The sequence below is a fragment of the Kockovaella imperatae genome (genome assembly GCF_002102565.1).
Source record: "Kockovaella imperatae strain NRRL Y-17943 chromosome Unknown BD324scaffold_1, whole genome shotgun sequence".
In the NCBI taxonomy this organism is placed as follows: domain Eukaryota; kingdom Fungi; phylum Basidiomycota; class Tremellomycetes; order Tremellales; family Cuniculitremaceae; genus Kockovaella; species Kockovaella imperatae.
This window is the reverse complement of record NW_019028941.1, coordinates 588,304-616,286: the sequence shown is the minus strand read 5'-3', so window position 1 is coordinate 616,286 and position 27,983 is coordinate 588,304. Positions and strand designations below refer to the sequence as shown.

The 27,983-nt window shown below is 53.1% G+C and overlaps 9 protein-coding genes across 9 annotated transcripts; 6 read left to right on the top strand and 3 right to left on the bottom strand.

Annotated features, from left to right (window-relative positions):
- Positions 1-16: 16 nt before the first annotated feature.
- BD324DRAFT_16701 (regulator of chromosome condensation 1/beta-lactamase-inhibitor protein II) lies at positions 17-1,524 on the top strand. Its single transcript, XM_022012072.1, has 2 exons — positions 17-1,371; positions 1,415-1,524. The coding sequence occupies exon 1, from the start codon at positions 81-83 to the stop codon at positions 1,308-1,310; it is 1,230 nt and encodes a 409-aa protein (XP_021874387.1). The 5' UTR covers positions 17-80; the 3' UTR covers positions 1,311-1,371; positions 1,415-1,524.
- BD324DRAFT_16702 (hypothetical protein) lies at positions 1,525-5,324 on the top strand. The gene is made up of 2 exons (XM_022012073.1): positions 1,525-3,321; positions 3,369-5,324. The coding sequence occupies exons 1-2, from the start codon at positions 1,696-1,698 to the stop codon at positions 5,286-5,288; spliced, it is 3,546 nt and encodes a 1,181-aa protein (XP_021874386.1). The 5' UTR covers positions 1,525-1,695; the 3' UTR covers positions 5,289-5,324.
- On the bottom strand, positions 5,303-9,232 carry BD324DRAFT_678147 (hypothetical protein). The gene is made up of 5 exons (XM_022018977.1): positions 7,962-9,232; positions 7,825-7,912; positions 7,704-7,785; positions 7,368-7,656; positions 5,303-7,327 (listed from the first exon to the last, which is right to left on the bottom strand). The coding sequence occupies exons 1-5, from the start codon at positions 8,759-8,761 to the stop codon at positions 5,470-5,472; spliced, it is 3,117 nt and encodes a 1,038-aa protein (XP_021874385.1). The 5' UTR covers positions 8,762-9,232; the 3' UTR covers positions 5,303-5,469.
- A 552-nt stretch (positions 9,233-9,784) lies between these two features.
- BD324DRAFT_647623 (hypothetical protein) lies at positions 9,785-13,823 on the top strand (the record flags this gene model as incomplete). The annotated part of the gene is made up of 6 exons (XM_022017688.1): positions 9,785-11,234; positions 11,276-11,557; positions 11,616-12,416; positions 12,457-12,523; positions 12,560-13,625; positions 13,677-13,823. 6 exons carry the CDS (start codon positions 9,785-9,787, stop codon positions 13,821-13,823), a joined length of 3,813 nt encoding a protein of 1,270 aa, XP_021874384.1.
- A 72-nt stretch (positions 13,824-13,895) lies between these two features.
- On the bottom strand, positions 13,896-14,724 carry BD324DRAFT_611824 (hypothetical protein). The gene has a single exon (XM_022014315.1). It carries the CDS (start codon positions 14,621-14,623, stop codon positions 13,964-13,966), a length of 660 nt encoding a protein of 219 aa, XP_021874383.1. The 5' UTR covers positions 14,624-14,724; the 3' UTR covers positions 13,896-13,963.
- A 141-nt stretch (positions 14,725-14,865) lies between these two features.
- On the top strand, positions 14,866-17,962 carry BD324DRAFT_611823 (hypothetical protein). The gene is made up of 3 exons (XM_022014314.1): positions 14,866-15,835; positions 15,876-16,015; positions 16,073-17,962. The coding sequence occupies exons 1-3, from the start codon at positions 14,909-14,911 to the stop codon at positions 17,922-17,924; spliced, it is 2,919 nt and encodes a 972-aa protein (XP_021874382.1). The 5' UTR covers positions 14,866-14,908; the 3' UTR covers positions 17,925-17,962.
- Positions 17,963-19,572, bottom strand: BD324DRAFT_611821 (DHHC palmitoyltransferase-domain-containing protein). Its single transcript, XM_022014313.1, has 5 exons — positions 19,373-19,572; positions 19,289-19,323; positions 18,899-19,236; positions 18,514-18,849; positions 17,963-18,464 (listed from the first exon to the last, which is right to left on the bottom strand). Exons 1-5 carry the CDS (start codon positions 19,495-19,497, stop codon positions 17,982-17,984), a joined length of 1,317 nt encoding a protein of 438 aa, XP_021874381.1. The 5' UTR covers positions 19,498-19,572; the 3' UTR covers positions 17,963-17,981.
- Positions 19,573-19,694: 122 nt separating this feature from the next.
- BD324DRAFT_611820 (Oxysterol-binding protein-domain-containing protein) lies at positions 19,695-24,000 on the top strand. The gene is made up of 13 exons (XM_022014312.1): positions 19,695-19,871; positions 19,924-20,145; positions 20,188-20,307; positions 20,345-20,452; positions 20,492-20,606; positions 20,655-20,723; positions 20,760-20,893; positions 20,946-21,086; positions 21,125-22,821; positions 22,861-23,278; positions 23,318-23,478; positions 23,514-23,617; positions 23,667-24,000. Exons 1-13 carry the CDS (start codon positions 19,823-19,825, stop codon positions 23,896-23,898), a joined length of 3,570 nt encoding a protein of 1,189 aa, XP_021874380.1. The 5' UTR covers positions 19,695-19,822; the 3' UTR covers positions 23,899-24,000.
- A 517-nt stretch (positions 24,001-24,517) lies between these two features.
- On the top strand, positions 24,518-27,976 carry BD324DRAFT_575073 (P-loop containing nucleoside triphosphate hydrolase protein; the record flags this gene model as incomplete). The annotated part of the gene is made up of 6 exons (XM_022013104.1): positions 24,518-25,237; positions 25,285-25,385; positions 25,442-26,061; positions 26,109-26,296; positions 26,345-26,659; positions 26,708-27,976. Coding segments are annotated over 6 exons (3,213 nt in total), but the record flags the coding sequence as incomplete, so codon positions are not given.
- Positions 27,977-27,983: the final 7 nt, after the last annotated feature.

Sequence of the window (27,983 nt, the reverse complement as noted above, 5' to 3'; positions counted from 1 at the left end):
TGTATAGATCAGATATAGTCGAGTTCAATGTTGTTTTATTGGAGGACTCAGTCAAGACTGCTTGCATCTAGCAGGCTAGCATGCCTCTCAGACTGCTCTCGTGCGGATCCAATCCGTCGGGACAGCTCTCTTTGGGTCACTCCGATGACGTGCATCAATACTCGCCGTGTCATTTCCACCCGTCTATTGAGCATCTCCTGAAGAAAGCGAGCATCCTAGATTTGGTGTCATCCTCCTCTCACTCCCTCCTGCTCCTCTCAACCGAAGTCGGCAATGTCCTCTTGGGAGCTGGCACTAACACCCTGGGTCAACTTGGTCCCCGATGCGCTTTGTGGGCCGATGTGTCTCCAGAGACAAAATTCAAATCTGTGGACCTACTTGGACCGGCTGGATTCAGCACGGACGAGTGGACACCGGTGAAAATCGCATGTACATGGACGACGAGCTTCGTAGCTTACCGAAAGATCACGAGGGGCGATACGGTGCTTTCGCCGGTGGAGCAGACACAGATGGTCCTCGGTTGCGGATCGAATGATTTCGGTGAACTCGGTCATGAAACCATCTTGGAGGGTCAGGCATCGGTAGCCCCTAGTGCGATGAATCTAGGTCTCGAGCCGGGAGAGGAACTGGAGATGATTTGCGGAGGACAGAGACATGTGATAGCAGTCATCAGAAGCTCAGATGGAGGGCAGCGAGTCGTAGGATGGGGTGCAGCTCGAAAGGGAGAGTTGGACCCTTCACGACGGTTGAAATTTGGATCAAGTAAAGGCAAAGGTCAGGCCTTGCCCAAAAGTATCCCTCCGACTGTACTCGATTGCAACCTATCTTTAACTAATCCTATTCTTGACATTGCTGTCGGCACCTCGCATGCCGTCGTACTCCTCTCAAATGGCTCGTTGATGTCTTGGGGAGCGGATACCAAGGGACAGATCACCCATCTTGATGATCTTGGTAGTGTCAGACGGATCGGAGTGACTTGGAATGGCAGCTATACTCTCTCCCCTTCAGGAATTCATTCTCAAGGGTCCAACAATCATGGGCAACTACTGCGGCCTACCGAAGCTGATTCTCAATTGATACCGTTTCCAAAGGAGGTGGACACTTTTGTCTGTGGTTCCGAGCATCTGCTCGTATTGTGCCCAGGCAACGTGGATGAAAATGAGCTATGGACAGGAGGTTGGAACGAACATGGAAATCTGGGACTTGGAGATCTAGAGGACAGAAATCGTCTTGTGAAGGTCCCGCTGGAGACAGGCAAGATCACAGGGATGTGGGCTGGATGCGCTGCCAGTTGGATCTGCATGGGGTGACCGTCGCGTCAAAATAACCCTCCTGGCCATATACCATCGGCAGACGATTGCCTATTCTATTGTAAGTGTATCACCAAAGGGTTGGTATTGATCATCCGCTGCAGATACCATGCCTTATTGTGTACGATGTAACTCGCTTCACATGGGTTGACCAGGCCTTCGCTAAATGGGTACCCTATACACACGCACACAGATCGGACAGGGTCTCACCCGAATATCTTCCTCGATGGCACCCTGTCACACGCCGTTCATCGCCATTCGATAGCCTGCAGGCAGAGTCCTACGGCGGACAGACTCGTTTTACCTCAACTTGTCGGAGATACACCTTTGATCGACCAGACATTCATCGCCCTTGCACTGAGCTGCCGCACAGCTCCCATCTCACATGTCACGATCGGCTTTTCCCGCCGCACCCTCCCCCACGCCTGTCCCTCTTCCCTCATCATCTTCTCCGAATCCACGACCCGCCGCGCAATCGCCATCAGGAGTATCCTACGAGTCCATCTCGCCCTCTGATCGATCAGTCTTTGAACGCAAAGTCCGACGGTATGAGGATTGGACAACGGATGTCACTCGCCAAGGTGGTCTTCGACCAAGCGAAAGCTCATACGGACGTTTCGCAGGCGTAGGCAGTGCAAGCTGGTCGAGCTTGCCTACAGTCAAAGCGCTTAGCCGGGATGGTACAGAACCTTCCACCATTGTGCACCAGCGTAACAGGGCAAATGAGGCATTGAGGAATCCGCACGGACATGATCGATCGCTAGTAGATGATATTGGTGTAGGCTCTCCAGGATTAGGAGGCCACCAACCAATGCGAAAGCCCAAGGTGCACCAAGCAGGACTCAGCGCCGAGCCCGATTCTCGACCGACGGAGAATCACCACTCAGCCCCGCGCCAGCCCTCCCGAGCAACGATGAGACAGCATCTTCCAACTCCATACCTCGCTAAGGCCCCGTCACCTCCCCGAAGAGACCAGGTCCCTGATGTTTTGAACGCTTATCAGCCTGGAGAAACTCACACCCATCTTAGAATCCCTTCAGCATCGCCTGGTGACCATCGCTCGTCAGGACATTCGTCCCGTTCAGCCTATCGCGAGCGAGAAGCATATATCTCCTCTGCCCTTCATCTTCCGATTGAGATGCTCTCTGAGACCCAGCCAGGGGCTCATTCCTGGAAGGGTCCCAAGGAAACCGTCAAGCGATGGACGAGTCTGATTCGGAAGACCTCACTGCGGAATGAAGGGCAAACAACGAACCGACCAAAGCGAATTCTCTCTGGTCCTGAAGCCTTCCGACCGATAGATCGGAACAATGGGAAGAGTGCAGCGCGAGAGTTATCTCGGCGCGCAGAAATTGCATCCAGTAAGGCTCTGGGCCGCAGTCAGACCATTCCTGCTACCCTTGCCCGGGACAAACCGAATATCGACGAGGCGAAGCAATCATCGACATCTCTACCAGCTCGGAACAAGTCATCACTGATGTCGCGAGACTCACCCCGGAAGGCTGTGCCGGCATTGTTCCCAGAGGTCAGAATTGGGGAATCACCTACCTCTCAAAATCCAGATCGTACTCCAGGCAACGCTGGAAGAATGAATGAGGGCATACCTGACCATGGACAGCTTGAGGAGCATCCCAAACTACCGAGAGATCCCACTCAGCGACACCTGGCCGTTCCGGGCGTTACCACATCTGTGCGAGCGCTGGGCAGCGCAAAGTCCGGTCAATCGACTCGCTCAAGTTCGCGGCTGAATCGAGACCAGCTACACGCGTTGCATGCGGATGACCCAGCATCGCAAGCCAACAGACTCCGACCCGAGCGATTGCCTCCTCCCCTACCTGCTCCGGCCCTATCTCGATCCTTTTCATCCACTGATGGACTGACGAAGACTCTTGGACGACGGTTCCGCGACCCATCCTTGACGAATCTCACCGCGAGGTTCGAGCCCAATATGTATCCTCTCCCTGACAGTGCGCCAACAGGAGACGAGAGAGCGCTCTCGCCGGTCAAATCTGTACGTCTAAGTCGATGTTTGATCACACACTACTGACACTGGCTCAGACTCTCAGACAGCGCCTTGATCGTGCAACAGTGCCGGACAGACGACGTCAAGATAAGCCATCCGACGAAGAAGCTCGACTTGAATCAACGAGGCCATTTATATCTGAATCTGCAGCTCGTCAAACCCAGACTACCGCTCCGGTCACAGTCACTCCTGGCCTGATGCACCTGCAACCGCAGAGTACCCTAGACTCCAGACTGCTCAGCGTGACTAGTCCACGTTCTCCGACGTCGAGAGGATCCAGTCCAACCCCTCTAGAACACCGTCAAGATGTCCAACACGTTCAGTTCTCCTCTCCAGCAAGGACCGCACACCGAAACGATGCAGAGGAAGTGCATTTCGAGGTCCCATCGCGCACGAATGGTCGACTTCGTGTTTCGGTCGCTTGGCTCAGAGATCGCGATGGTCAGCGAGAGATCGCCACCGACAATGATACAGAATCCTTGACACCACCATCTCTGCCGCCCAAGGCATCGGCCCATGCTGCTGGAACGGCCAAACGGGAGGCGCCGAGATCACCCAGTACACCGGTGCCTGTCTTTTCGCCTGGTCCTGATTTTGCCACGGGATACCCGACATCAGCGCCTGGGTCACCCATTCCACTAGGTCAGAACCACGGATATCCATACTGGAACGACGGTCGAATAGCACACTATCCCCCCTCTAGATTGCCGCAAACGTTTCCTTGGAATCCCGTCCAAATGCCTATGACTTATCCACAGCCTGGCCGATTATATCCACATTGGCTATCAACTGGCCACATCCCATCTCACCCACATCCGAGAGCACCGTCGCCTCCTCGACCGCCAAGCATTGATCCACCTTCCAGTCGCGGCTCGCCTGTAGCTCATAATGCTGAGCTCCCGCTCAGCTATGGTGTCACAGGCCAGACTACCTTGTCGCCCGACCGAGCGTGGTATCCTCCTCCTCCACTGCCGTCGCCGACTCATCAGAATAACAATCTCTTGGCAAGTTTGTCCGGCAGGACCAGGTCGTCAATGTTCGGAAAGTTGTTTCGGCGCGACCAGAGGCGAGATCAAGATACGAGCACGATCAATCGATGGAGGAAGGGGGTTCCATTGCATTCACCTCCTCCCGCAGCTTCGACAACTTTTGGCGGTAGAGATCCGGTTTCTGTGCGGGTTTACCCGCACCAGCTGGGCTATCGTCAACCTGTTTCTCGACCTGCTTGGTGGAATCGACCTTCAAAGACGGCTTGGACAAGTGAACGGCCCAATCAGGTCGACCGTGAGTACGCCCAGGATCGCGATCGCGAAGGGAAACTTCAAAACAAGATGAAGCGAGGAGACAATAGGGGCATCTGGGGCCTCTTCAGCGGGAGTATCGACCGTAATTATCTTGAAAGAGACTCAGGAAGACATCATACTGCTTCGCGACGGGGTGGAGTTTCGCACGACAACACTGACGGTAGAGAGGGACCATGCCTAGCTCCTAATGGTTCTCAACAAGGACGCCGGCTAGGGATGGCGCAGAGGTTTTCTGGCAGATGGAATGGAAACATTGGTCGTCCGCAGAATCAGCTGAACCAGACTACGTCTAGTGGTGAAGATTATAACCGGGATCAAAGACTGCGGGTCAAGCAACGGCGCAGGGAGAAGAAGCGAGAGAGACGCGAAGCTAGGGAAAAGAGGCGAAAAGCTAGGGTTGAGGATGGGCCTCGTAGGATGAGAGGAGATCGGGGATTCTTTGGTGCTAGGACCAGAGAAGCCACTCCAGGCGGTCGACCACCTGCGCTTTTGTCCCGGCAAAAGTCCACTCTAGGCAGAGAGAGAAGAGAGGAATTTGGTAGAGGCAGGGAGGATACGCGTATGGTGGGAGATTGGAAACGGGCACTAAGCACGTTCTTGCCTCGGTCGCGGCGGGGGGCCGAACGACGACATCAAGGCGAGGCTCGATAAAGCTCGGTGCAGAGGTCGACAGGAAATGCATATCATTATTATCATCGTATCCTTCTCACTCCAGAACGCAGGCAAGGGTACGCAAGCGGAAAGATCCTTATTACATCGTGCTATTATCTCCTAACTTACTGTCCCACATGGTCCACTTTCGACATTCATCTTGCTGCATCGCAACCCGCCTCTATGATTTCTTCCCCAGGCTAATCTTTGTCCTGGAACTGCCGACGGCGCCAGGTCCCCGACCTCCAATACTGCTACCGGCTTGACTCGGCGCTGTCTCATATTCCGATGTTGATTTCCCAAATTCCGAGACAGCAACATCGCTGTCTTTGGCTGGAGAGGGCAAATCAGCATCCAAGCTGCGAGCTGATTGTGCCAAGAGAATGGAGCGGGAAGGTTGTACATGCGGCGCAGGAGGCGCAGGAGATTTGCGGAAGTATTTGCTGATGCCTTTTGGCTTAGGAGCCGTCGCCTCTGGTGTCAAAACGGTAGGTGTGGCCTGCGCTGGCGGGGCCAAGGTAGACTGAGCGGCAGGTATGACATGAGGCGAAGTCACCGAGTTCACCTCCTGTGTATTGGCTGCCGGCGCGGGATCTTCTGAGAGGCTCAAAGGCTGTCGTTTCGGAGATGCTTGCCGTAGCAGACTGCCGAGCCCGCCAGGACCTCGATCAGTCGGGAGCTCTGGTCGTGTCTCAGGGATAGCCAAATGGTCTGTATCTTGGCCAACGGTTCTACCGCTACTCAACCTTGACCTCGAGGGTCCTCTCGAATGTCCAGATCCGCTCACGGGTCCCTGCCCAGCTCCAGTTCCGCTAGGCTGTCGCTTTCGATCCGATGCGAATGACAACACGGATTGACCGGCATATCCCATGGAGCCGTGCATGCTAGCTAGTGCCGTGGGGTTCTGGACAACTTGAGCCCTATTCGCGGGAGCGTTGTCCCGGAGCGCGAGTCCTCCGTATCCCTCAGGCGTAGTGAGGTCGGTGTGAGTCATATCGGCTGAAATTGGCTGCATGGGTCGACCCAGTTGATGCATTTGATCTTGTGGCGGAGCGAGTGGAACGCTAGCGGAAGCGGGCAGACCGAGACCACTACGCTCGGGCATCGCATCTGTAGCGTTCTTTTGTGTCACTGGAGCTGAATCAAGCCCAGACCCAGGCTCAGGACGGACAGTAGCTGGTTGTGCGTGTGCATCGGTATAAATCGAGCTTTCGGATCCTTGCGTCTCATCCGCAGACTGTCGTTGTTCATGCAGACTCATGCCAATGGTCCCAACCTTCGCAGGAATGTCGATGAGAGACCATCGGTCGGCTTCAGGAGTGGAAGCGCCACCTCCACCTTGAGCGCTGGGCGTTTCTTGACCCGCTCGTCCGGGCTGAGAGATAGGCTGCCAAGCTGATGGCAGGTGTGTTTGTTGGCCCCTGACGGATTGAAGTGACTGGCTACTTGATCGCTTGCTCGCCTTCCGGCGGGTAGAGTTCTTCTTGAGAAGGAGATTTCGTGGTTTAGGCGAAGACTTGGCTGATCCCGACATGAGTGGACGATCTGAATCGACAGAAGGGTCACGTTGTGGCGTGTTGGAGACCAGCTGAGGTGAAGGATTCACGACCGAGCCAGAGGCGTGTCTAGCATGTGAGCTAGACTCGTTCGGAGTCGGATGGGCCTCTGCAACTGAGGTCCATGGCAAGATTCTTCGTCCCGAGCTATCTACCTCGACAGCGTCTCGACCTTTACCGTCTCGAGGGGGTGGTACATCATTCGTTTCCATGTGGACAGCATGACGTCTGGCTGTTGGCTCATCGAACGTGACGGGTCGCGAGGCCGCAGGCGAGACCAGGACGAGCGAGGATGATCGCGAGGTATGATTCGACACATCCGGCTTCCACCCGTCTCTGTAAGATAATCCCGACGAGGGCAGTGTGGAAAAAATGAGGATGTCTCGGCCTTTGCTGATTGGCAGCAACGGGATAGACGAGACGAGATTCATGTGAAGTGCCGATATATTGTTTATGAGCCCGAGAATCAGTGTGGGATGCAGGCTGCGGGGCTCAGCAAGACTACCTTGTATCCTTGACTCACTTGTCAATAACCTTTTTTCTCACTCCACCAACGACCCATCGCCTCATTCCGCCAACCCAGAATCGGTAGACACCAGGATGGACCCACCCTTCGAGCTTGACACCTCGTTGACCTTTCCACGAAACGGCCTTGATGGACCCAGCAGACGATGCGTTGGCAGACATGGTAGATGCTCCTGTGCCTTGGCGCGAATGCATGGCAGAACTCGTAGTGATGGCATTTCTGACGGCAGAGACGATCGCGGGCGTATTTTTGGAGGGCGCCGAGATGATGGAGATTCGATCGGGAACTGTGGCCGTGAGCTTCGATGAGGACTGAAAAGAATCGCAAGCTCACGAGGGAAAGATAGGGCGAAGAATGCGGGAGGAGTCGCAAAGATGTCAGGTGAATTAGAGAACAAGAGGTTGTGACACCCTTTCTGTAAAGACTCAATGTTCGCACACCTATATCGGCTCACCTTGCTTGTACCCGCTTGGATTGAGTCCTCGACTGTCCATCCGTGCACACCGAGTGCTGTCAGGACAGCCAATATCAGTCGAATCGAGCTGTGACGCTCATCAACGCGTGTCATGAAGAAACGCCTATCAGACTTACTCCAGCTCTTGCCTGCCCTTTCGCTTCCACGCTCTACCCTCGAGCTCTACTTTCCACAAAGCCCCATCTTGAGCCTCTCCGCGCCGCTGAAGGTCATATCGACTTTCGCTGCGATTCGTGACACCTTGATGCCAAGCCTCGCTCAGCGCTTCATCGGCGGCGATCACAGCGGTAGCGGGGAAACCCGTAAATCGTAACGTTGCAGGAGGGACGAGGGATAGAAGAGCGTGTCGAGTAGATCGAGGTGGGACTCGATTGAGTCTGAACTCGTCACGGACGCTCAATCCCGCTGCTAGCGATTGAACACCAGGGGACGTGACGAGTTTAGGCGACATGGATCTGTTAGCGAGGGATTGAGAGTCACTTTTACTGTGACCATTCGCGGTAGACAATGGTCTCCCATCGTGGTTCGGAAGTTGAGCCTGAAAGGGTGGTTGTGGAGCCAGCGGAGGGATTGAAGGGGTTGGATCAGACCAAAGAGGGAGATTGGGTGGAGCACGTTCAAGCTGAGCCATGGCTGCGAGGTAGAGATTTCTTTCACTCGGTGATACGTAGAGTGAAGCGATCCGAGGCGGACCAAACTGAAGAGGTCGATATGGGTCTTGTTCTGGGATTGAATTGGTATTGCCAAGAGGTGACGTCGTTGGTTGAGTGTCGGCTGACTTGGATTTGGGACGGTGAGCAGAGAACCTGAACCAGGATCTGACACCGCCGACGCCGTGCTGTTCTCTAGCTTTGGCAGGAGGGTCAGAGGTCGATGGGTTGGAAGGGAGCTGCTGTGGATGAGGTTGATTCGACATTGTTCTGGGATGAGAATGAGGAAGCGGGGAATGATGGAGCAAAGCAGTGATGACGATGTCTATCTGTCAGGTACTGAAGAGGGAACGGGCGCGAGGGAGGCTCGTGCGAGTGACGATGGAGTGAATGGGTGGGTGTACCTTGAAGTAAGATCACGCGTCAATGTATCGAATCTTGTGATCGAGTGTGATGCAGTGTGATTCAACTCTTGTGTCAGTGAGAACAGTCATTCAGACCCCGCATCTTGTCATCGACACAACACATTCATTGTGTCATGGATTTCAGCAGCGCGTTGAGAACAAAGGGAGGGGGGGTTGGTTTGAACATGAATCCTAAAGGGACGGCATGGCGTGGCAACGAAAGGGGAAATATGAGTCTAATGGCTTCAGGAAGAATGACCAGTGTCCAGCATAGATGGGGTCTCTTGATAACGGGAGCCATATGGTCATATGAACATACCTGTAAATGAAGTGAGCAACCATTGAGCGAGCCAGTCAATTCTCTCTCTTTGGTCCAGGCGTCAAAGTGTCTAGCCGTTGTGGCGGTTTTGAATGTGGCGCTCGTGATGCAGTATCGGACTGTCAGTGGACTCAATGGTCCCTTCCTACACGGCAGTCATGGTGATTTTTCACCGTGGTGAGCCGTGTGTATATTTGTGACAGCCAGTTCAGTGGACGACCATTGTCAACACAGTACACTTCAATGAAATCTGTGTAGCAAGACAACCACACGTTAGTCAAGATTATCTCCGCAGCTCGGACATGCTAATTGAATGGCATTCTGTAATGACGTAACATTCAAAAAAGATACGCGGACTATATTATTTCATTCTCTTGGTATCATTCTGTTTTTTCGTCTCGGGTCTAAGAATCATTCCTCTTGCATGATCTTTTTGGGTTCGCGCCGGATGCACAATCGACTTGTTACAGGATGAAGAGATAGGCTGAAGATCAGGCGATCAGTAGAATTCACTCGTCAGAGCAGATCCAAACCTCCCTGTAGCTATCAGGTATCGCCTATCAAGGATGGCCGCTGCGAACTCACAGCCTCCACCTTTACCGCCCAGGAAAGTGTCTGGCCTGCCGACTCTTGGACCTGTCAGTAGTGTCACCTCGAGCATCTCAAACGATATCGATAACGCTAGTGATGCTTCACCTCGAGCTCCACCCCCACCCCTTCCCGCACGAAAACCTCCTCCACTTCCCATCAGTGTGCCAAGCGATGATCGAACTTCCACCACACCGGCTCAATCAAGTAGATTGGACACACCAGCTCTGACCATTACTCCGGCATCCCCAGATGAATCAAAACCTCCGACCTGCAGCTCTGAAGCCCATGCTGCCGCAAGCAAAACCCACGCCTCGAATGACAAGAAGAGCCCTTTCGACGGGGTCTTCCAGAGCTTCTTAAAGGAGCTCCACGAGAAGCTTCCGTATCCGGACCTATTTGTGGTCTGCATGCTCTTGCTAGACCTATGGGGCACAAGACTCGCTAAGAGTTGGGTCCTCGTCCTCGCTATCGCGTATAGCCTCCTACGATGGCACCATGGCATTCGTATGAAAGCCAAAGCTGTGAAACCCGACGCCGAGTCCGATTCATCGCCTACTCACCTTAAACCGCCGTCATCGATGGATTGGCTCAACCACACCCTGTATGCACTCTTCCCACTCATCTCAACAGACGTCCTCGCACCATTCATTGATCTGCTGGAAGACGCCCTGATCGGCCAATGCCCCGCCATCGTCACTTCTGTACGCCTGACATCAGCCTCGCTTGGAGCACAGCCCGTCCTTCTGACCTCTTTGAAGGCCCTTTCAGATAAGGAATGGTTCCAGGCGATTGCACCTCCCGGGGGTGGAGGGAGGAGCAGCCCGACAGGTCTAAATACCGCTGCGGCCGGTGGTCGCAGACGATCAACCAGCAGTTCCAGCACCCACACGCTCGGGAATCCAGAAGCTCAGCTCGAAGGTGAACGTCGACGTAAACGAGATCGTGTACTACGGCACCTTTCTCGAAGACGGCGGAGAGAGGGTACTGGCCATACTATATACACCGGGGACCCGTCCTCCGCAGGACGAGCAGAGGAGCGAAAGGATGCACTTCGACCAGCTGATGCCGAAGGTCAAAACGATCTGCCAAACGAAGAGGACATCGATGCGGAGAGATATGTCAACTATCAAGTACAATTCAAATACGATCGACCCGAAAATCTGGGTCGTAAAGGCTGGGGATTACACGTTTTGGCTTACATTGGGTGGGGGCTGAAAGGTGTCGGCAAGTCGGAGATTCCGGTTTACATCGATGTCTTGTCCATCCGAGGAACTGTCAACGTCAGATTATTACTGTCTGCTACACCGCCGTTCGTCCGCACAGCTATCATCTCCTTCCCCCATCAGCCGACAGTAGACCTTTCCGCCGCCCCGTTGAGGAAATATGGTTTTGACGCGATGGGTCTACCGGGCATGAAGTCGTATGGTGAGCATGAGCTGCGCCTTAGGTATATTGACGATCTACAGTACAAGCATCAATAGCCGAGGTTGTTGGCGCGTTCATACGCCCCAATACATACTCCCTAGATGTGGAGAGGCTGCTGATGGGTCGCGAATCGGCACTCCGAACTTCGGCTATAGGCGTTCTGCAGATCGTCATTCACAGCGCTGAAGGGCTTCGACGAACGGACACTATGGGATCATGTGATCCTTATGTTGTGGCTTCTTGGAATAAGTTCAACAAGCCACTATTTAGTACCCGGACCATCGTGGCGACCAGAACCCCCTCGTGGGAGGAAACTGCATATCGTGAGTCAAGCCCTGGCTCGGCACCTCTGATATCGAGTGCTCGTCACCGGCGATGCAGTTCAATCCGGCGAGAAACTCCGACTACGTGTCTCAGATGCCGACAGGTTCTCCTCTGATGACAGTCTCGGTCAAGTCGAGACGGATCTGGCGGACATTATCGATCGTTATACTGCCAAAGACGCCAATTCGCTGCCCGAACGCCTGAACAGCCAGCTAGTTGCAGATCATCCTGGTATGAAAGCGTCTGGCAGCATCGATTGGTCAGTGAGGTTTTGCCCCATTTGGCAGATTCCCCAAGAAGAGCTGCAACAGAGGCTGGAGAAGATGAAGGCATCACGGAAAGGCGAGCCTGGCCCAAATTCCGGAAGCAGCGGGTGGTTGATGGACCTCGTCAACAAGCTCAAACTCGGCCAAGATTGGGAGGATGATCGGGCGGCACGGCGACATGAGACTGTTGCATGGTTCACGGGCGAGAAGGAGCGAGAAGAGATGGAAGCTGCGATGCGACCTCCGGACGACATGCGAAGTGGAGTCTTCCAGTTTCACATCCATCAATGTGATGACTTGGAGGTGGAAACTGTGCAAGGGACATTCTCATCCCCTCGGAAGAGTCATGAGCTGTCAGCTGCCGGCGGAAGACCTGCCCTGGCTGATGTGATCGACAAGACGCCAGCAGAGAACACTGAGCCGCCTTCCGCGTACTGCGAGGTGTACCTGAACGATAGTCTGGTATTCAGGACCAGGACGAAACAAGTGACGCCCTCACCTTATTTTAACGCAGTCAGTGAGCGGTTCATCAGGGACTGGCGGCTTGCCAAAGTGGTCTTTGTATGTCGAGACGAACGGAATCTTGAACATGGTGAGATCACTAAGAGTCGTACTTTGATTGATGAGAGCAGATGCGATCCTTGGCATCGTCAGTCTGAGGCTAGGTGACGTCTTCGCCGAGCGTAGTCAAATCACCAGGTGAGTCGTATAGGTACGTCCCAGGCTCACGGTCAGATGGTTCCCACTCATTGGAGGTCTCGGATGGGGAAGAATACGCCTATCCTTGCTGTTCAAGCCAATCGAAATGACACTTCCTTCCATGGTCTCCGGCTACGAGGTCGCAACTCTGGCCATCAAGGGTCTGACCGCCACACAGTTCAAGGGAGCTCCTTCCTCCATGTCGGTCGTGGTTGAGACAGAGACTGACTCTTATGAGTTCTGCGACCCCGAAGAAGTTGAGGAAGACGCTGAAGCTGTCGAGTCACCTGGTGTTACGCCGTCAAAGTTGGAGCAGACTGCATCCATTCGATCACTTCCCGGTACCAAAGCGTCATTTGACTTTTCTTCAGCTGTAGACGTGGAGTGGGAGATCAACAAACCTGTTCGACTTGCCGTTCAATATCGACACTCCTGCCACGTTGTGTTGCGGTTCTTCTCTAAGAGCGGAGTTCGACGTAAGCGTAAAACGCATGGAATCGCTTGTATTCGTCTCGACGATGTACCGGAAGGAGTGAATCATGAGAAGATTGCACCTATCTTCGAGACCGATGATCTGAGGTTGGCCGTCAAAGCTTCGCACGAATTCGCACGGGATCAGCCGGACGATTCTTCAACGACATCTGTACCGGACACACCTGGTCTGCCTGTGTCTCAGATCTTAGGCTTCGCTAATCTTCATATCAAGATTCATCCCGGAGTCAGCAAGGCACACCGCAAGCTCTGCAGGAAAGATCTGAGGTTCAAAAAGGTTTATGAAGTCTGGGAGATCGCAAAGGAAAGAGAAGTGGGTTGGGATAGAGTGACATTTAAAGACCGACAGAGGTTGAAAAAGGAGGATGCAAGAGCCGAGATGGATCGACCGATGGATTCGTCAGATGGGGGCAGTGAAGGACGGACTCGGGTCTCTCAAGACGAGGGCAGTTGGTCAGGAGGTGACGATCTGGACGACGAGGATGAGGACGAGCATGAGACTCCAGACAACCTTCGAAGGGACAAAAAGGACGATTCCGGGGACGAAGGGGAAGATGATACTGGGTTCTTCGCAGAAGCTAGAGCGCATTCTCGAGCACTGCATAAACGCGTGAGTTGACGACAACAAGAGGATATCTACCCGAGCTCAATCGATACGCAGAACAAGGGCATCTTCCAGCTCAAGATTGCTCGTACAGGCAAATACGTGATTGACAAGTTGCAAGCCAAAGCGTATTCTAAGAAGGACATCAGACGAGAGCGGGGAGCAGATCTGAATGTCGAGCATGAGGGTCAGAGCTCTCTGTGAAAGAAAGGAGTGAAGCGCCAAGTGGGTCACACATCGCCAGTCGAACGAGTCAATACGATACATACAGCTTTATACGATTGCTACGCCATACAACATATGAATACATAGATCCACGCCGAGCTCTGGTTATCGTCTTCTTGTCAGAATACCCAGTCGTATACTGTGGTCAGACAAGCAGCGACTGATATCAATAACACGCCTCCTAAACTTGACAACATCCAGACCAATTCCTTCTTATCTGGTTTTTGAAATCCCCCATAGTCTCTCCCTCCCATCAGCCCCCCGACTCCCTGTACATCCTCATCTGAAAGGTATTCTTCCTCGTCATCAACTTGAGAAGAGTTGAAATCGTTCGCGAATCCGCTCATGTATCTCTCCCTCGCTTCATCCTCTTCTTTCAATGTGGTAGGGACCGTGGCGGTCCTAGTGAGGGATTTCCCACCCACTCCATCCAGTGTCGGCACACCACTGGCAGGAGGCAGTGTTCGTGTCCGATTCAACGCGAGTGACTTGATGCCTAAGGATAAAGAGTTGGAGTAAGAATCCGGAGCGACAGATAAGGATTGAACGTATGTTCCGGAAGGATGTGTTGGAGATAAGGAAGATGGAGTATGTGGTTGATACTGATCTGGTGGGGTCCCGAAAGAAGATGAGAGCACGGAAGGTGATCTGGCGATGGAGAGCGAAGAGGCTCTGTCTCGGCGGGATGAGCTGGCCATGGAGGATGGTAGGTGTTGTTGCGGTTGTTGTTGTTGTTGTTCTGGGAAGACGATGGATGGTTTATTGACTTTCTCAGACATGTCGTACAGATTCGAGCTTCGAGACAACGGGTCGGTTGAGAATTGTTTGCAATGAGGATGTGAGGTGAGGAATTGGACAGTCCTGGTGAAATGTCGTCTCTGTTGCCAAGGATGCTCCTCAGAACCGCCAAATCTGATAAGACGAGCAGCTCGGAGAAAAAGCACGGAGATATGTGGATCTCCGCTTTCTTAACGGGACTATCACAGGTTGTGATCGACCCTCGCTCGCCTTTGTTAAAGAAAGACTACCTACTTTGCCTCCAACCGCATCGACCTGCTGCTGCGATGGAAGAAGATCCATGGGCAGCAGGTTCATCGTGGTCCATTCCTGGTCGTCTACCCGGTGAAGATGATATCCAGAAACAGAGAGAATCTACACCACCGCCGGCGGAATCCCTTGATGCCGATCCTTGGGGGACAAACGTAGATATACCGCCAACGGGCATTCCCCGTGAGCCTGCGCCTTTACCCTCTGGATCTGCTCCGAGCGGCTTTGCAGACTTCCCGGAAACGCCGTCATGGGGACAAGAGACCTCTACACAAGTCAGAACTGTTGAAGCCCTACCCGAGAATGTGGATTCATCTTCGCCTCCCCAGCCCCCTCTACCTGAGTCTCCGCTTGCTGGCCCCTCAACACCGAGCGCATTGGTCTTGAATAGTCCAGAGATGAGACAGAAGTGGCTTTCTCAGGATACGGCACTCTCATCTCCACCAACATTCCCTTCCGACGGCTTTGGGTCTACTGGATTCGAAGCAGACCCTCCAACATTCTCCTCTCCTGGTCCTTCTACTCCTCCGAGACAATTGGCCCATGCCATCCCTGATGATCTTGATCCTGAGGCAGATCTCATCTCAGCTTTGAAGATCGCAAGTCCTAAGCCGACATTCTCTTTACCTGCCTCTCCAGCATTCAGTGATGGTGGATTTGGAGGCTTTGCATCACATGGTGATGGATCTGATCCATGGGGTGGAGGAAGCGGGCCCGGGGGAGGAACGACAGGAATGGGCGGCATGGGCATGAGCGATTCAGACGACACCTGGGGTAGAGGATCTAATTCTGGAATGTCGCCGAGATTTGACGATGGTGCAGGAGGCCATGTGGACTCTGACTGGGGAGGTGCATCCCCAGGTCGCGTGACAGCTCCAGCTGCCACTCAGCAGGACGATTGGGAGGAAGCACAGCGAATGATGAAGCTACGAGCAGAGCGAGCAGTAAGCAGTAACTTATGTTTGTTGACTGAATCCTCCACAGCCCGACGAAAAGGTCCAGAAACTGAAAGCGGAATGGATAGACCTCGCGAACTCTGTCATCGGTCCGGCTACGCTGGAGAAGCGCACGAATGAAGAGGAAGCGAGACTGGAGCAAGGCGTCGCCTTGATGCTCGCGGAGACGTAAGCCTCGAGTGCCAATCAAATGAACGGTCTCCACTAATGTTCCCTGTCTCACAGTAGCGAAACACTGAGATCACTTTCGGCCATTCCCAACGATATTTCCACTTATCCACCCGTCATCTCATCTCTTACGACTCACGAACGCCATACGTATGCCCTGTCACGACCAAACCCTGTTCCTTCGACCTCTCTCCTGACCGTCTTCGTCGCTCGTCGATCCAAACGAACTGACAATCTCTCCACATCATCACCCTGGCTCAGCAGATCGCGACTTGGCGAACCCGATGCCCCGATCATTGAAGCGCCAAATATGGTTGCCGAAGATAGTAAAGGCAGATGGTCATTCTGGGGACGCAAAGCTGCTCCTAAACCACTCGTCACATCCGGGGGAAGCATTCTCGAGGTCAAAGGCTCTCCTACTGGCGAGACTGCCAGAGCTTCTGGATCCGCTGAGATGAACCGCTCTACGAGTCGGGCACCTTCCGTTTCAGTCTCTATTAACACATCTCGTCCCGTTTCGCCCGCACCCTCCCTCCTTGCTCAAGCTGCTACACCTACTCAAGCACCCTTACCACCGAGTATCAGCCACGAATCGGTAGGACACAATGCACCTAGTGGGTCTTTGGGTCAGCAAACGCCTGCCGGTCCATCTGCAGTCTCAAGGTTCTTTGGTCGATTGTCGCGCAGACAGCCGTCGAATCCTAGTCTCGATATGGACGGTACAGACCTTCAATTGTCCAATGATGACCTGGACTTTTTACAAGAAGTTCCGAATCTGTCGAGCGGTTCTGCCAAATACGGCGCCGGAGATTTACTGTCCTTAGAGCCTGGGCGCTCGGAGGAGATAGCAGGTCTTGAGTCAATGCTAGCGTCACGACCCAGTACTATCCCTCCGCCGCTGGCGCCTCCACCTCCCCAGCGGACGTTTAGTCGCACGTCATCTGGAACAGTCCCCAGTGGACGGTTCGTCGCGAAGATGAAAGCGGCACCGGCCACCGATATGGATCTCCTGGGTGATCTGGACTTTGACATGAGCGAGACGACCGCTGCCCCCTCTTCATCGGGCCCACAAGCATCCACGGCGGCCCCATCTATGTGGGAGGATTTGCTCAATTCATCGACGCCATCAGAACCGACGAGTGGGGGACCGAAACATATCCGCATGCTAGCTTCGCCACCAACAATACAACGAACTCCATCGTCGACCCTCAACTCGATCCCGAAAACTACGGCCCCGTCATCCACCAGCCTCTTTGACGATTTTGCTAGCCCTCTGCACGCAGGAACGAGCTCGACGACGTTTGATGACTTCGCCAGTCCACACAAGGCAGAGCCGCCAAATTTGACATCGTTTGACGATTTTGGCGACTTTTCAGCTTTTGAAAATGCCGCTGCCTCCTCTTTCAGTCTCGGCTCCCTCTCTACTCCTGCATCGAACACGAAGTATCCTTCCAATCTCTCCTTGACGTCCCAGTCCAAGCACGGCAAGACTCCCTCCGTGGATCACAGTTCAACTATGAACCTTTTATCTGAAGCCAGTGCCTCAAAAGGTCGGAGGTGGCCAGCTCCTCCCTCACCGGCCGCTCCGAACCTTGAACCACCACCACGTGCGCCAGCCAATTCAAACGGAGTCAATCGGTCTACTTCCGATGGCTTTCCATTTCTCAGTCCTCCTCCTCCTCCTCGACCTGCTTCAGGTAATGGTAGGATGCAAAATCTGTTGGATGGGGACGATGGTGGCTCATCTGTAGTTCTCAGTCCGTCCGGGTCACTACCACCCCCGCCTGGATCCCGTCCAACAGTGTCCGGCGGCGGCTTGAGCGGACCAAATCCAGCGAAGCTCAAACCCACTTTATCCCCCGGACCAAATCTCGCCGCGTCAGATTTATCATTCTTTGATAGTCTTTGAGACCTTGGTCGGGTCCCGCTTGCATTCTTCAACTGACAACTGTAACCCTGCATGCATCTATGACTGCACTGAAGACTTGATGATTCGTTCCGCTTCATCCCGTAATCTATGCTCTACTTCCGGAGATAAGGGCCAGTCAAGGATCACGTTCTTTAGGTAAGAAATCCTATGCCACGCGTTCCAAGGTAATGTCCAGCCGTACCCTTGACCCATGTAAAGATTCCAGTTCCGCGCGCGCCCAAGGTCATACGGTTTCTCCCAGGGCAAAGTGGGAACAATGACCCCGCGCCGAAGCGAGTCGCCGTTATGCCCATTCCGTTGGGCGAAGAACTCGATCCCGTCTTCGAATTCCACTGGGACCCAGAAGAATGATTGAGCCGTCAATTTTTTCAGGCTCTCTTGCATTTTATCAGGGACGGGCTTGCCAGCCCTTGCCAAGCGATGCACTTCGGCTTCGATCCGCCTGAAAGATTTCGCGCGCTCTCTGTCGACAGTGAGATCGCCTCTAAGGATACTCTCGATGCTAGATGCTGCCAAGCCCTACGAAGGTAAGCTTGGAGTCGATGGCCGCAGGACGTGATCAGCTTACAGCAGTCATCATGGCCAACAATAGTCCAGCCGCGGCCAGAGCGCCTATCTCCATACGCAAAGCTTCTTCACCGTCAACTCTATCGAGCGCTTTCCAACCGAGGACCACACCGCCTACGTAGCGTCCTATTGGACCACCAGCGACGAACCAGGACCCTGTCCAATGGTACCATCCGGAAATGATCTCCGGGCTTGACCTTGATAAATTGTACGCCTCGGCTGCTCTCTCACAGAGGGGTCGGATGATGGGGACGAGTAAGATGATGACCGTCGGTGGGGTGTACAGCAAAGTCAAGAGGAATATAGGGATATAGGGTGCAGTAAGGCAATTGGCAAACTGACCAAACGCGTAAGTATACTTGTGAATACGCCAGTCACTAGCTTACAAAAGCACAATGGTGATCGAATCCCATGCGACATGTTCCACAATCTGAACAATGCCTCGTCCTAGGAGGTTTCCAGCGAGATGAACAGCTCGGTCTGTCGCACCGGGTTAGGGGCACATCATTTTGGAACACTATCGACTTGGGGATCCCCAGCGGATACTCGTACGTCTTCACATGCGGAATATGGTCCGTTGGTTTTCTGGGCGGGACCGATTGATTTGAAGGCAGAAAGTAGAGTCGCAAGTACAGCACTGTGATGGTGGATATGGATACAGTCGCGAATGCGGAATACAGTCTGCCTAGATGCGGACGCCCGAGCGTTCCGCCAATGTATTTGGCTGTGGATCGTTAAGCGATCTCAATAAAAGGTCCTGATCGGCTTCATCTCACGTCCAATATCAGTAAGACAGAGATACCACGTCCTCCTGAGATGTGTCAGATTCGACGGACCTCCTGACTGCTTGCATAGCTCACGCAAAGAATGTCAAAAGAGCTGGAGGCAGGAGGTTTTGCAGTAGCCATTTGGGCCGGAGTTGTCTCGGCCACATGGTTCTTGCGTCTCTCGTTTGATCCGGTCCTGATCCATTCACCAGATCCATCCCCCTTGCGCTCTTGGTCAGTGATCCACCATCTCGGCTGGCAAAGAGAGTCAAATTGAGTTGTTGACGGGCAGGAGAATTAGGATACAAATCGTTTCTGATTCCCGTGATTAACCGAGTGTACTGAAATTTTGCTTCCGTCCAATGAATGGGATCTACCCTATGACGAGCGAAACCCGCGTTGACCTTTTGTTGTTGTTGCATGTAATGAGCAACAGCCCCTTTGTCTCTTGACTCTCAGTTTCTACTCGTGTCTAGCCGTGGAAAGGACTTGGAGCTGATCTGCAACGAGGTCGTCTTGCCACCTGTTGGTGTGAGGAGCAGCATGGCCTCCGCTACCTCCAGGGCCATGCCCACTAGCCAGTCTAGACCAAGTAAGCCCACGATTGCCGCCTCATTACATATGTTCCTCTGACTTGTCAACAGGGCTGTCAAAGAGCGACTCAACTGTCAGCTTTCAATCCAATGCATCTACTCCATCTGCAGCTCTATACAACTTCAAGCTCCTGGAGGCGCTCCGTTCAGACGATCCTAAAATGGTCCAACCCTTTATCGATGAGCTCAAGCCGAGTCCAACTTCGGCAGCTGGTCAGGCCGATGTTCTGCGAGCTGGAAATCTCCTCGGGATGGCAGTACGAGTATCTTCCAGTGAGTAGACAGTGGACAGAGTTTGGCTCAAGCCTTTCCTAGTGCCCATCGTCAATCTTATCATTTCCTCACCATCTATCACCTCACCCAATCTCCCAGTATCATCTGCCTCACTAGCCACGTCTTTGCACGTCGCCAGTGAGATTGGCCGTATAGAAGCAGGTGAGATCATCTGACTCTCATCCCACTGACGTACTAGTCCAACTGCTCCTAAATCATCCCAAGATTAACGATACTATCCGAGATGATCAAGGACGCACTCCCTTGGAGTGCGCTGCAAATGCCGAAGTCGCAGCTCTCATTGAAGGTGGGTGACGGAATCACGAGCATAACTGACGATGCTCAGAATCTCGAACCAATCTTCAGCTACAATATCTTGGTCATCTCGGTGACTATGTGTCTAGTCCGTTGAACTCTGTTGAGGAGAGCTTAGCTATGGTTGATTTCCTAGAGGGTTCTCGGTGAGTTCAACGTTGGAGAAGTGGAGAAGTCGGGACCTTACTTTCTAGTGTCGAAATTCTGAATCTCAACGCGCTAGATGAGAAGTCAGGAACATCGCTGCTTCATGAAGCGGCACAGTGAGTACTTTGTAGATCTGTCTGCCTGACAAATAGCCGGAGAGATTTGCGTCTCGTCGAGTTGGCGTTGAAGAGAGGTGCAGATGTCTTTGTGAGGGATCGCAAAGGACGGAGGGTACTGGAGGGTGAGAAAGGAGCGGACGAGCGCATCAAGGTGTTCTTGAAGCAATGTAAGTTCCCTACTTTGTGTCGACTGCAATACAGCTGACGTCCATCCCCTAGTCAACAACCAGGACAATCTGGTCCAGAACAAGAGCGATGGTCGACCGCCTGATCTGAAAGGCTTCTTGAGCAAATGGGTCAATTACCGGAGTGGATGGAGGACAAGGTGGTTCGTCCTTGAAAATGGAGTGTTGAGCTATTGTGAGCCGGCAGGTCTAGGGAATCAGACTAACTCCTAGACCGCAATCGAGAAGACGAAACCGTGGCCTGTCGTGGTTCCATCGCGATGGCGACTGCCAAGATTCATCCCTCAACTGATGGTTCCCGGTTCGAAGTCGGCTCGCGGGTGTCTTCCTCTGTCCCAAAGATGATCGTCAAATCAGCACATCGAGCGGAAATTGCGAGATGGATCCAAGCCATCAAGCTTAACGTAGAGTACTATTCCAACCAAGCGGAATCTTCTGGAAGAGGCCTCGATGTCAAAACCTCGAATCGTTCACTCAGCTCATCTTCCAGTCAGAAGCCAGTCGGCTCTGCCATCCAGTCTCTCCCTCCCAGTGACAGCTTCCTTTCAGCCAAGCTCGCTAGAACTACGACTGGACTCAGCAATCTGAGTGTCAATCCTCCAGCCGCAAGTTCTAGCATGTTGTCATCGATCAATCCCGTTGTGGAGACGGAAGACGAGGAGAGCTTATCGATTTACGAAGCTGCCGAGAAGGACAGCATCGTGGAGAGTATACGCGACCAACCGCATCCTCCGGCGCACGGTATACCCCACGAGAATACGTATGACCTCGGCGTCCTCAATATCAAAGCTCAAGTAGAGCTGACGCAACAACTTGTGAACTCGATTTCCATCACTCCCCCTGGATCGCCGATTAGGGGCGGCGCGCCTCTGGTCCGGACCAATTCGCGGCAACAAGCGGTCAAAGAGGCTCTTCGAGCGTCGCTTGAAACTCTCGCTACTCAGGTCTCGGTCCAGACCATCATGGCCCAAGATCGAGAACGCTATCTTCTCGGTAGGATCCAACGCGAACTTGAAGCTCGAAAAGTATGGGAAGAGAACATGCTTGCGGTGGCTCAACAGCAGGCAGATACAGACAGACAGCTGAACGAAGCCGCAAAGGATAATGAGAAGAAGCGGAGGGCTCTGCGAAAAGCTCGAGGTGTGCTGGCTGGTCTCAGCAATGCAGATAGTCTACCTACATCGCCGGCTTTGGAGTCTGCCACTACTCCTCTCTCTGGTATCTTGGACAAGGCTACAACCCCATCCACGTCCACCGACTATCGGTCGCTTGCTTCTCCACCTCTATTGGATCAATCCATCTCCAATATGAGGGAGATCAACGATGCTCATGACGAGATTATCGCTGCTGCCGGGGCTGAGAGTGACAGTGATGAGGAGGAGTTCTTCGACGCCGTTGAGGCCAACACTATCCCGAACCTGCAATTGCATGAGAGCATCGCGAATCCAGCCATGCAAAGAGCGGCCGAGGACAAGGCGGCGACTGGTGGTAACAGCAAGAACACCATCGTGGCGTATCTCGGCCGGAAAAGTCTCGAACCCTATGGCCACCTTAGATCCAGGCTGCCTATCGATGACGACAAACGACCTTCCGTCAGTCTGTGGTCAATTCTCAAATCATCCGTCGGCAAAGATCTCACGAAAATTTCATTTCCCGTCAGTTTCAACGAGTGCACGTCCATGCTGCAACGTATGACTGAGGACATGGAATATGACGCTTGCCTCACAGTGGCGGCGGAACAGGAAGACTCCCTCAAGCGAATAGCTTTTGTCGGCGCCTTTGCAATGAGTAATTACAGCTCTACTATTGGACGTATTGCCAAACCTTTCAATCCATTATTGAGTCAGACCTTCGAATATGCTCTGCCAAATCGATACAGATATGTATCTGAACAAGTATCTCATCATCCTGTGAGTCTCCAGGCGGGATGCTCAGACTGACTTTTTCAGCCGATATCGACATGCTATTGTGAAGCTCCACGCTGGAAATACTATGGCGAAGTGGACACCCAGAACAAGTTCCAGGGTCGAAGCTTTGAGATTCGACCTACTGGAGTCGTACACGTTGAGCTCATCATCCCGCTGTCATGGGTCAAGGGGGTCGACTACCCAGCCGCAGGACCAGAATACGGCAGTGAATTCGTCGTAGAGCACTACTCATGGCGCAAAGTCACCACCAACATCTCTGGCTTCATCACTGGCTCGCCTGTCATTGATCATTATGGCGACCTCATTGTGACGAATCATCGGACTGGCGAAACTTGCACATTGACGTTCAAACCAAGGGGATGGAGGGGCAGTAATGCGTTTGAGATCAAGGGCGACGTCGTCACTGCGGAGGGCCAAACAGCCTGGGATATCGCCGGTCGTAGGTTAGCGAGATATCGACTTGACGCTAACGATCCAGGCTGGGACTCGCAGCTCGTCGCTAGAAAAAGTGGAACCGGATCTGCTCCCCTCGATGCGGATGCCAAATTCGCCCCATCTCAAAAGGAGTATCTGCTATTGTGGCGGAAGACCGAATCCCCAAAGTCTCCTTTTAATCTCACTCAGTTTGCAATTAGCTTGGTAGGTCTGCCCCGGGGCTCAATGCTGATCAGCAGAACGATATACCTGAAGGCCTGGAGCCATACCTGTGCCCCACCGACTGTCGACTTCGAACTGATCAGAGAGCATTCGAAAATGCAGAATATGACTTGGCTCAGGAGTGAGTCATGACCTCTCTTGCACACGCGAGTCTGATCTTTTGTTTCCAGGCTCAAAACTGCCAATGAGGACAAGCAGCGCATGACTAGAAAGCTACGAGCGGAAGGCAAAGTCCCACCACATGAACCGAGGTGGTTTGAACCGGCCACTGAAGCAGATACGAATGAGCGTGTGTGGTTGCCGAAGAGAGCGGAGGACGGCGAGGTCAAGTTTTGGGCTGAGAGGGAGAAGAAGGATTGGTCAGATGTGGAGCACATCTTTGTGGAGGCTGACAGCAATTGAGCAAGATGAGCATGTCCAGCAGTGTCATATTCTGTCTAATCACGCCGATCCATGCTGGTCATTCACTGCTCGCTGCCATGCACACATTTATTTATTTTTCCGGTTCGTATTGAAAATCTTGTTAACCGAAAATGACGAGCGATGTCTGTTTTGTCTTGTACACCACGCTCGGATTATCTTCTTCATAGCTGAGGGCTGTGTATCTGAGACTTGATGTCGACTCAGATCCGCTGAAGATAATGGCTCATGGGATGTGGCGGACGCAGGACATCCAAGCTGAAGTCCGAGCTCTACCCAAGGCTCAGTATTCAGGTCCAGAAGAACGAGCTCTAGCATCAAGGGAGCTGTGGAACAGACTTCAAGAAGCTCGTCGTGGACCAGGGCATGAGAAAATCAATGGATCAAGAGATAGTCAGCTTATGGACGGCCGTGTAGGTGTGGCTGTCGAGTTTCCCACGGACAGGCGGTTGAACCCGGATCAACCCCTAAAGACCCTAGTCATATGGGCTGAAGAAACCGACGAGGTAGGTCTGAAGCCGTTGAGCTGGAGCACACACCACTAAGCGCATCTGCGCAGGAGGTACGAGACGACGGAGCAGTTCTTAACATCCCGCATCACTTGTTTCCTGTCCATACGCCATGCCCTGTATTCGCCAAAGTCCACCCTCACAATCCTGTGAGACTTGACCTTGTGCTCGTCCAGCCGATAGTCACTGTGGAATCGATATCGGACTCTGCCATATTCAATGTCGATGATATCGAGATCTCCACTGAGAGCCTGCCCAGCGGACCCGGTCAGATCTTCCGTCAAGGAGAGCGGACTTTCCTGAACCGTAAATCTGGGAATGATCAACTGGTCAAGGCCTTGCTTGTGGAACCGGTGGATCAAGGGATCATCACTTCAAATACCAAAATTATCATTACGGCTGAGCCACTGGTAGACGCTCTTGGTCTGGATGTAAACGACAACGTCTCACAGTCTTCTCATTCCCGTCCGTCCTTGAATGATTTTGATCCCGACGCATTCCTATCTTCATCCTTGGGTCTACAATTATCCTCAGCTCTGGATCATAACGCATTGGACAACGAGGAATTAGCAGGATCCATCGACTCTTCTACTTCCGGTACCATTACCCCTCGACGTGGTTCATTGCGTCTCCCGAGTCCGCCCGTCGAATTGGATGAACTGGAACTTGATAGAGAGGATGACCGGTACGCCAGATTTACAGCTGTCAGGGCTTTGGGCCCGAGCTCGTCGGTTGACGATTTGGACAATGTTGATGTCTGCTGGATGGGTCTAAGTGGGCTAGGAAGATCAGGGATATTTGAGCATGACTGGGTGAGCATCACATGTGGATCTACAGACTAGGAGCTGACGTATCCCAGGTCTTAATTCGTCCTGCAAATGCTTCGGATGGGGCACAAGGTCAAGGCAGATTGGTACGGGCTGTGGCGTGGGAGATGCTAGATGAGGAGCAGGAAAACTTGTGAGCCTACCCCATAATCTTCTGAGCAAATCTGGCGCTAACACAGCCCCTGGCAGACCTTCAAATCCAGTCCTCCTCCCTCCAGCGATCTATCGTGCATTGTCTCCTCATCCTGCAGAGTCGATCCACCTCGAGATTGTGGTTATTCCGACACCTTTTGGCGTGAGAAGTCCAACCCTGCCAGTCGCAAAGACCATCACGATCGCCCGAATTGCCACTGCCGAAGGTGTCGATAAGCGATATGAGAGGTCGTGGCTTCGAGGGCTGAAGAATGCCTTCGAAACCGCTTCACGTTGTAACTCATGTCGCTCAGATTGCAAAGGTCGTCTCGTCCGTCGAGGCGATATCATCTCTGTACCTCTTTGGAAGGATAGGACCCTTGAGTCCGAGGAATCGCTCTCAAATGAGGAGCAAGACCTCGACATGGACGCATTTGAAACCTTCACAATTCCGCAACCATCGGCTGTAGGGCACTTCATTGTCACCGGTCTATCGTATGAGCCATTAGTCCCACTGGAAGAGGATTTTGCAGCTTCGACGTCCTCCATGGCTCGAGCGGGAGAGCTAGGATGTTGGGTGGACGTCGGGGCGGACGGCTCCACGAGCATGGTTCTGCAGGGCGTGGAGGAAGCCAGGGTGTGCAATAGACAGGCCGATGGATCGTGGCTAGGGATATGTGAGTCGTTTGGCTTTGCAAGTTCCATTGAAACTCATCGGGCATAGCAAACACTCCCAAGCCGTTCAATCCCGATATCTCCAGGCGATTAAGGGACCTGCTGTCTTCCGCCATCTCCTCCGCCTCCCGTTCAATTCCTCTGTCTCTCTCTGTTCTCGTATCGGGTGCCAGAGGTTGCGGTAAGACTATGCTACTTTCCTCAATAGCCTCTGCGCTGGGCTATAACATCGTCATGGTGATTTCCAAACTCGGTAACGAGTGTAGCCACTGACCTGTTCTACAGGTAGATAGCTTTGACTTACAAGGAGAAGCATCGACTCGACTCGAAGGGACGCTCATGGCGGCATTGGATAAAGCGGGCTCGTGTACTCCATCCATCCTGCTTGTTCGGCACGTGGATGCCTTGGCCAAGAAGACTGAAGCGACTGCGATGGGTCATCAACCGCCTGTCGTGCGGATCCTTCGGGTCATGAGTGTCAAGATGCAGTCTTTAGGGAAGGATACTGGATATCCGTGTGTCCTGATCGCCACATCGACGGAAGCAGACGATATTCCGGGAGACCTCGGCTCCTGCTTCAAACAGAGCTTTGCACTAGAAGTGAGTTTTGAAGACTGTTTCAGCGGTAAACAGTACTCACCATTCCAGGCTCCCAACGCCGAGCAGCGATTCAGGATCTTTGCCGAACTTCTTCGCGGTCATCGCGTCGCGGATGACGTATCATTACGGGATCTTGCGGCGCAATCTGCATCCCTACTAGCCGGCGACATCCACGCCTTGATCCTGAGAGCGCAAGATTTGGCCATACAACGGGCTGAAGACGCTACTCGGCGAACCAATGCGGAGCTGCAACAAGCGGGAACGTCCATTCACAGAACAGATTTCGATCGTGCTGTCAGCGAGGCCCGAAGCAGCTACTCCGACAGTATTGGAGCGCCAAAGATTCCCAACGTCCAATGGGAGGACGTGGGTGGACTAGCGTCCATCAAGAAGGAGATTTTGGAAACTGTTCAACTGCCCCTCGACCATCCAGAGCTATTCGCAAAAGGTCTCAAGAAGCGCTCTGGACTGTTACTATACGGGCCTCCTGGAACTGGAAAGACACTGTTGGCAAAGGCAGTAGCGACAACTTGCAACCTCAATTTCTTCTCTGTCAAAGGTCCCGAACTATTGAACATGTATATTGGAGAATCCGAAGCGAATGTTCGGCGAATATTCCAAAAGGCTCGAGATGCGAGCCCGTGTATCATCTTTATGGATGAACTGGATTCAATCGCGCCCAAACGAGGGAATCAAGGTGACTCTGGCGGAGTCATGGATCGTATCGTGTCGCAGTTGCTTGCAGAACTGGACGGGATGAGCTCTGGTGAATCTGGTCAAGTATTCGTCATGGGTGCGACGAATCGACCTGATCTACTGGATCCTGCCCTCTTACGACCAGGACGCTTCGACCGGATGCTATACCTTTCTCTGCCTACGACACATGCCGCTCAATCTAGTATCCTCAAAGCTCTAACTCGAAAGTTCAACTTGGACCCCGAGCTCGACATGGACCAAGTGGCCGAGATGTGCAGTTTCAACTACACTGGGGCGGATTTCTATGCCCTGTGCTCCGATGCCATGCTCCGAGCTATGACACGAACAGCTGCGAATGTCGACGAGCGAATTGCGTCATTCAATACGGCTGGGATTAGCCCACCAAATAATGCACCCAGACCCCTGACTGTCCAATTTTACCTCTCCAATATGGCTAGTAAAGCTGAAACGACGGTCGAGGTGACGTTGAACGACTTTAGGGTGGCGATGGAAAGCTTGGTGCCAAGTGTCAGCGACGCCGAGATGGAACACTACAACAGGGTTCAAAGGGAGTTCAAGGGGTATGCGCTGGTGCAGAATGGGAATGCAAAAGATGCTTGAGCCAAAT

Coding starts and splice junctions, on each gene's coding strand:
- BD324DRAFT_16701 (XM_022012072.1), top strand. CDS start 81: ATGCCTCTCAGACTGCTCTCGTGCGGATCCAATCCGTCGGGACAGCTC.
- BD324DRAFT_16702 (XM_022012073.1), top strand. CDS start 1,696: ATGTCACGATCGGCTTTTCCCGCCGCACCCTCCCCCACGCCTGTCCCT. Junction 3,322..3,368: donor CGCTCTCGCCGGTCAAATCT/GTACGTCTAAGT, acceptor ACACTGGCTCAG/ACTCTCAGACAGCGCCTTGA.
- BD324DRAFT_678147 (XM_022018977.1), bottom strand. CDS start 8,761: ATGTCGAATCAACCTCATCCACAGCAGCTCCCTTCCAACCCATCGACC. Junction 7,657..7,703: donor CTTCGCCCTATCTTTCCCTC/GTGAGCTTGCGA, acceptor TCACGGCCACAG/TTCCCGATCGAATCTCCATC. Junction 7,328..7,367: donor AGAAAAAAGGTTATTGACAA/GTGAGTCAAGGA, acceptor TGAGCCCCGCAG/CCTGCATCCCACACTGATTC.
- BD324DRAFT_611824 (XM_022014315.1), bottom strand. CDS start 14,623: ATGTCTGAGAAAGTCAATAAACCATCCATCGTCTTCCCAGAACAACAA.
- BD324DRAFT_611823 (XM_022014314.1), top strand. CDS start 14,909: ATGGAAGAAGATCCATGGGCAGCAGGTTCATCGTGGTCCATTCCTGGT. Junction 15,836..15,875: donor AGCTACGAGCAGAGCGAGCA/GTAAGCAGTAAC, acceptor AATCCTCCACAG/CCCGACGAAAAGGTCCAGAA. Junction 16,016..16,072: donor GCCTTGATGCTCGCGGAGAC/GTAAGCCTCGAG, acceptor CCTGTCTCACAG/TAGCGAAACACTGAGATCAC.
- BD324DRAFT_611821 (XM_022014313.1), bottom strand. CDS start 19,497: ATGGATCTGGTGAATGGATCAGGACCGGATCAAACGAGAGACGCAAGA. Junction 19,324..19,372: donor GCTCTTTTGACATTCTTTGC/GTGAGCTATGCA, acceptor GACACATCTCAG/GAGGACGTGGTATCTCTGTC. Junction 19,237..19,288: donor CTGTCTTACTGATATTGGAC/GTGAGATGAAGC, acceptor AACGATCCACAG/CCAAATACATTGGCGGAACG.
- BD324DRAFT_611820 (XM_022014312.1), top strand. CDS start 19,823: ATGGCCTCCGCTACCTCCAGGGCCATGCCCACTAGCCAGTCTAGACCA. Junction 19,872..19,923: donor CACTAGCCAGTCTAGACCAA/GTAAGCCCACGA, acceptor ACTTGTCAACAG/GGCTGTCAAAGAGCGACTCA. Junction 21,087..21,124: donor AAATGGAGTGTTGAGCTATT/GTGAGCCGGCAG, acceptor ACTAACTCCTAG/ACCGCAATCGAGAAGACGAA.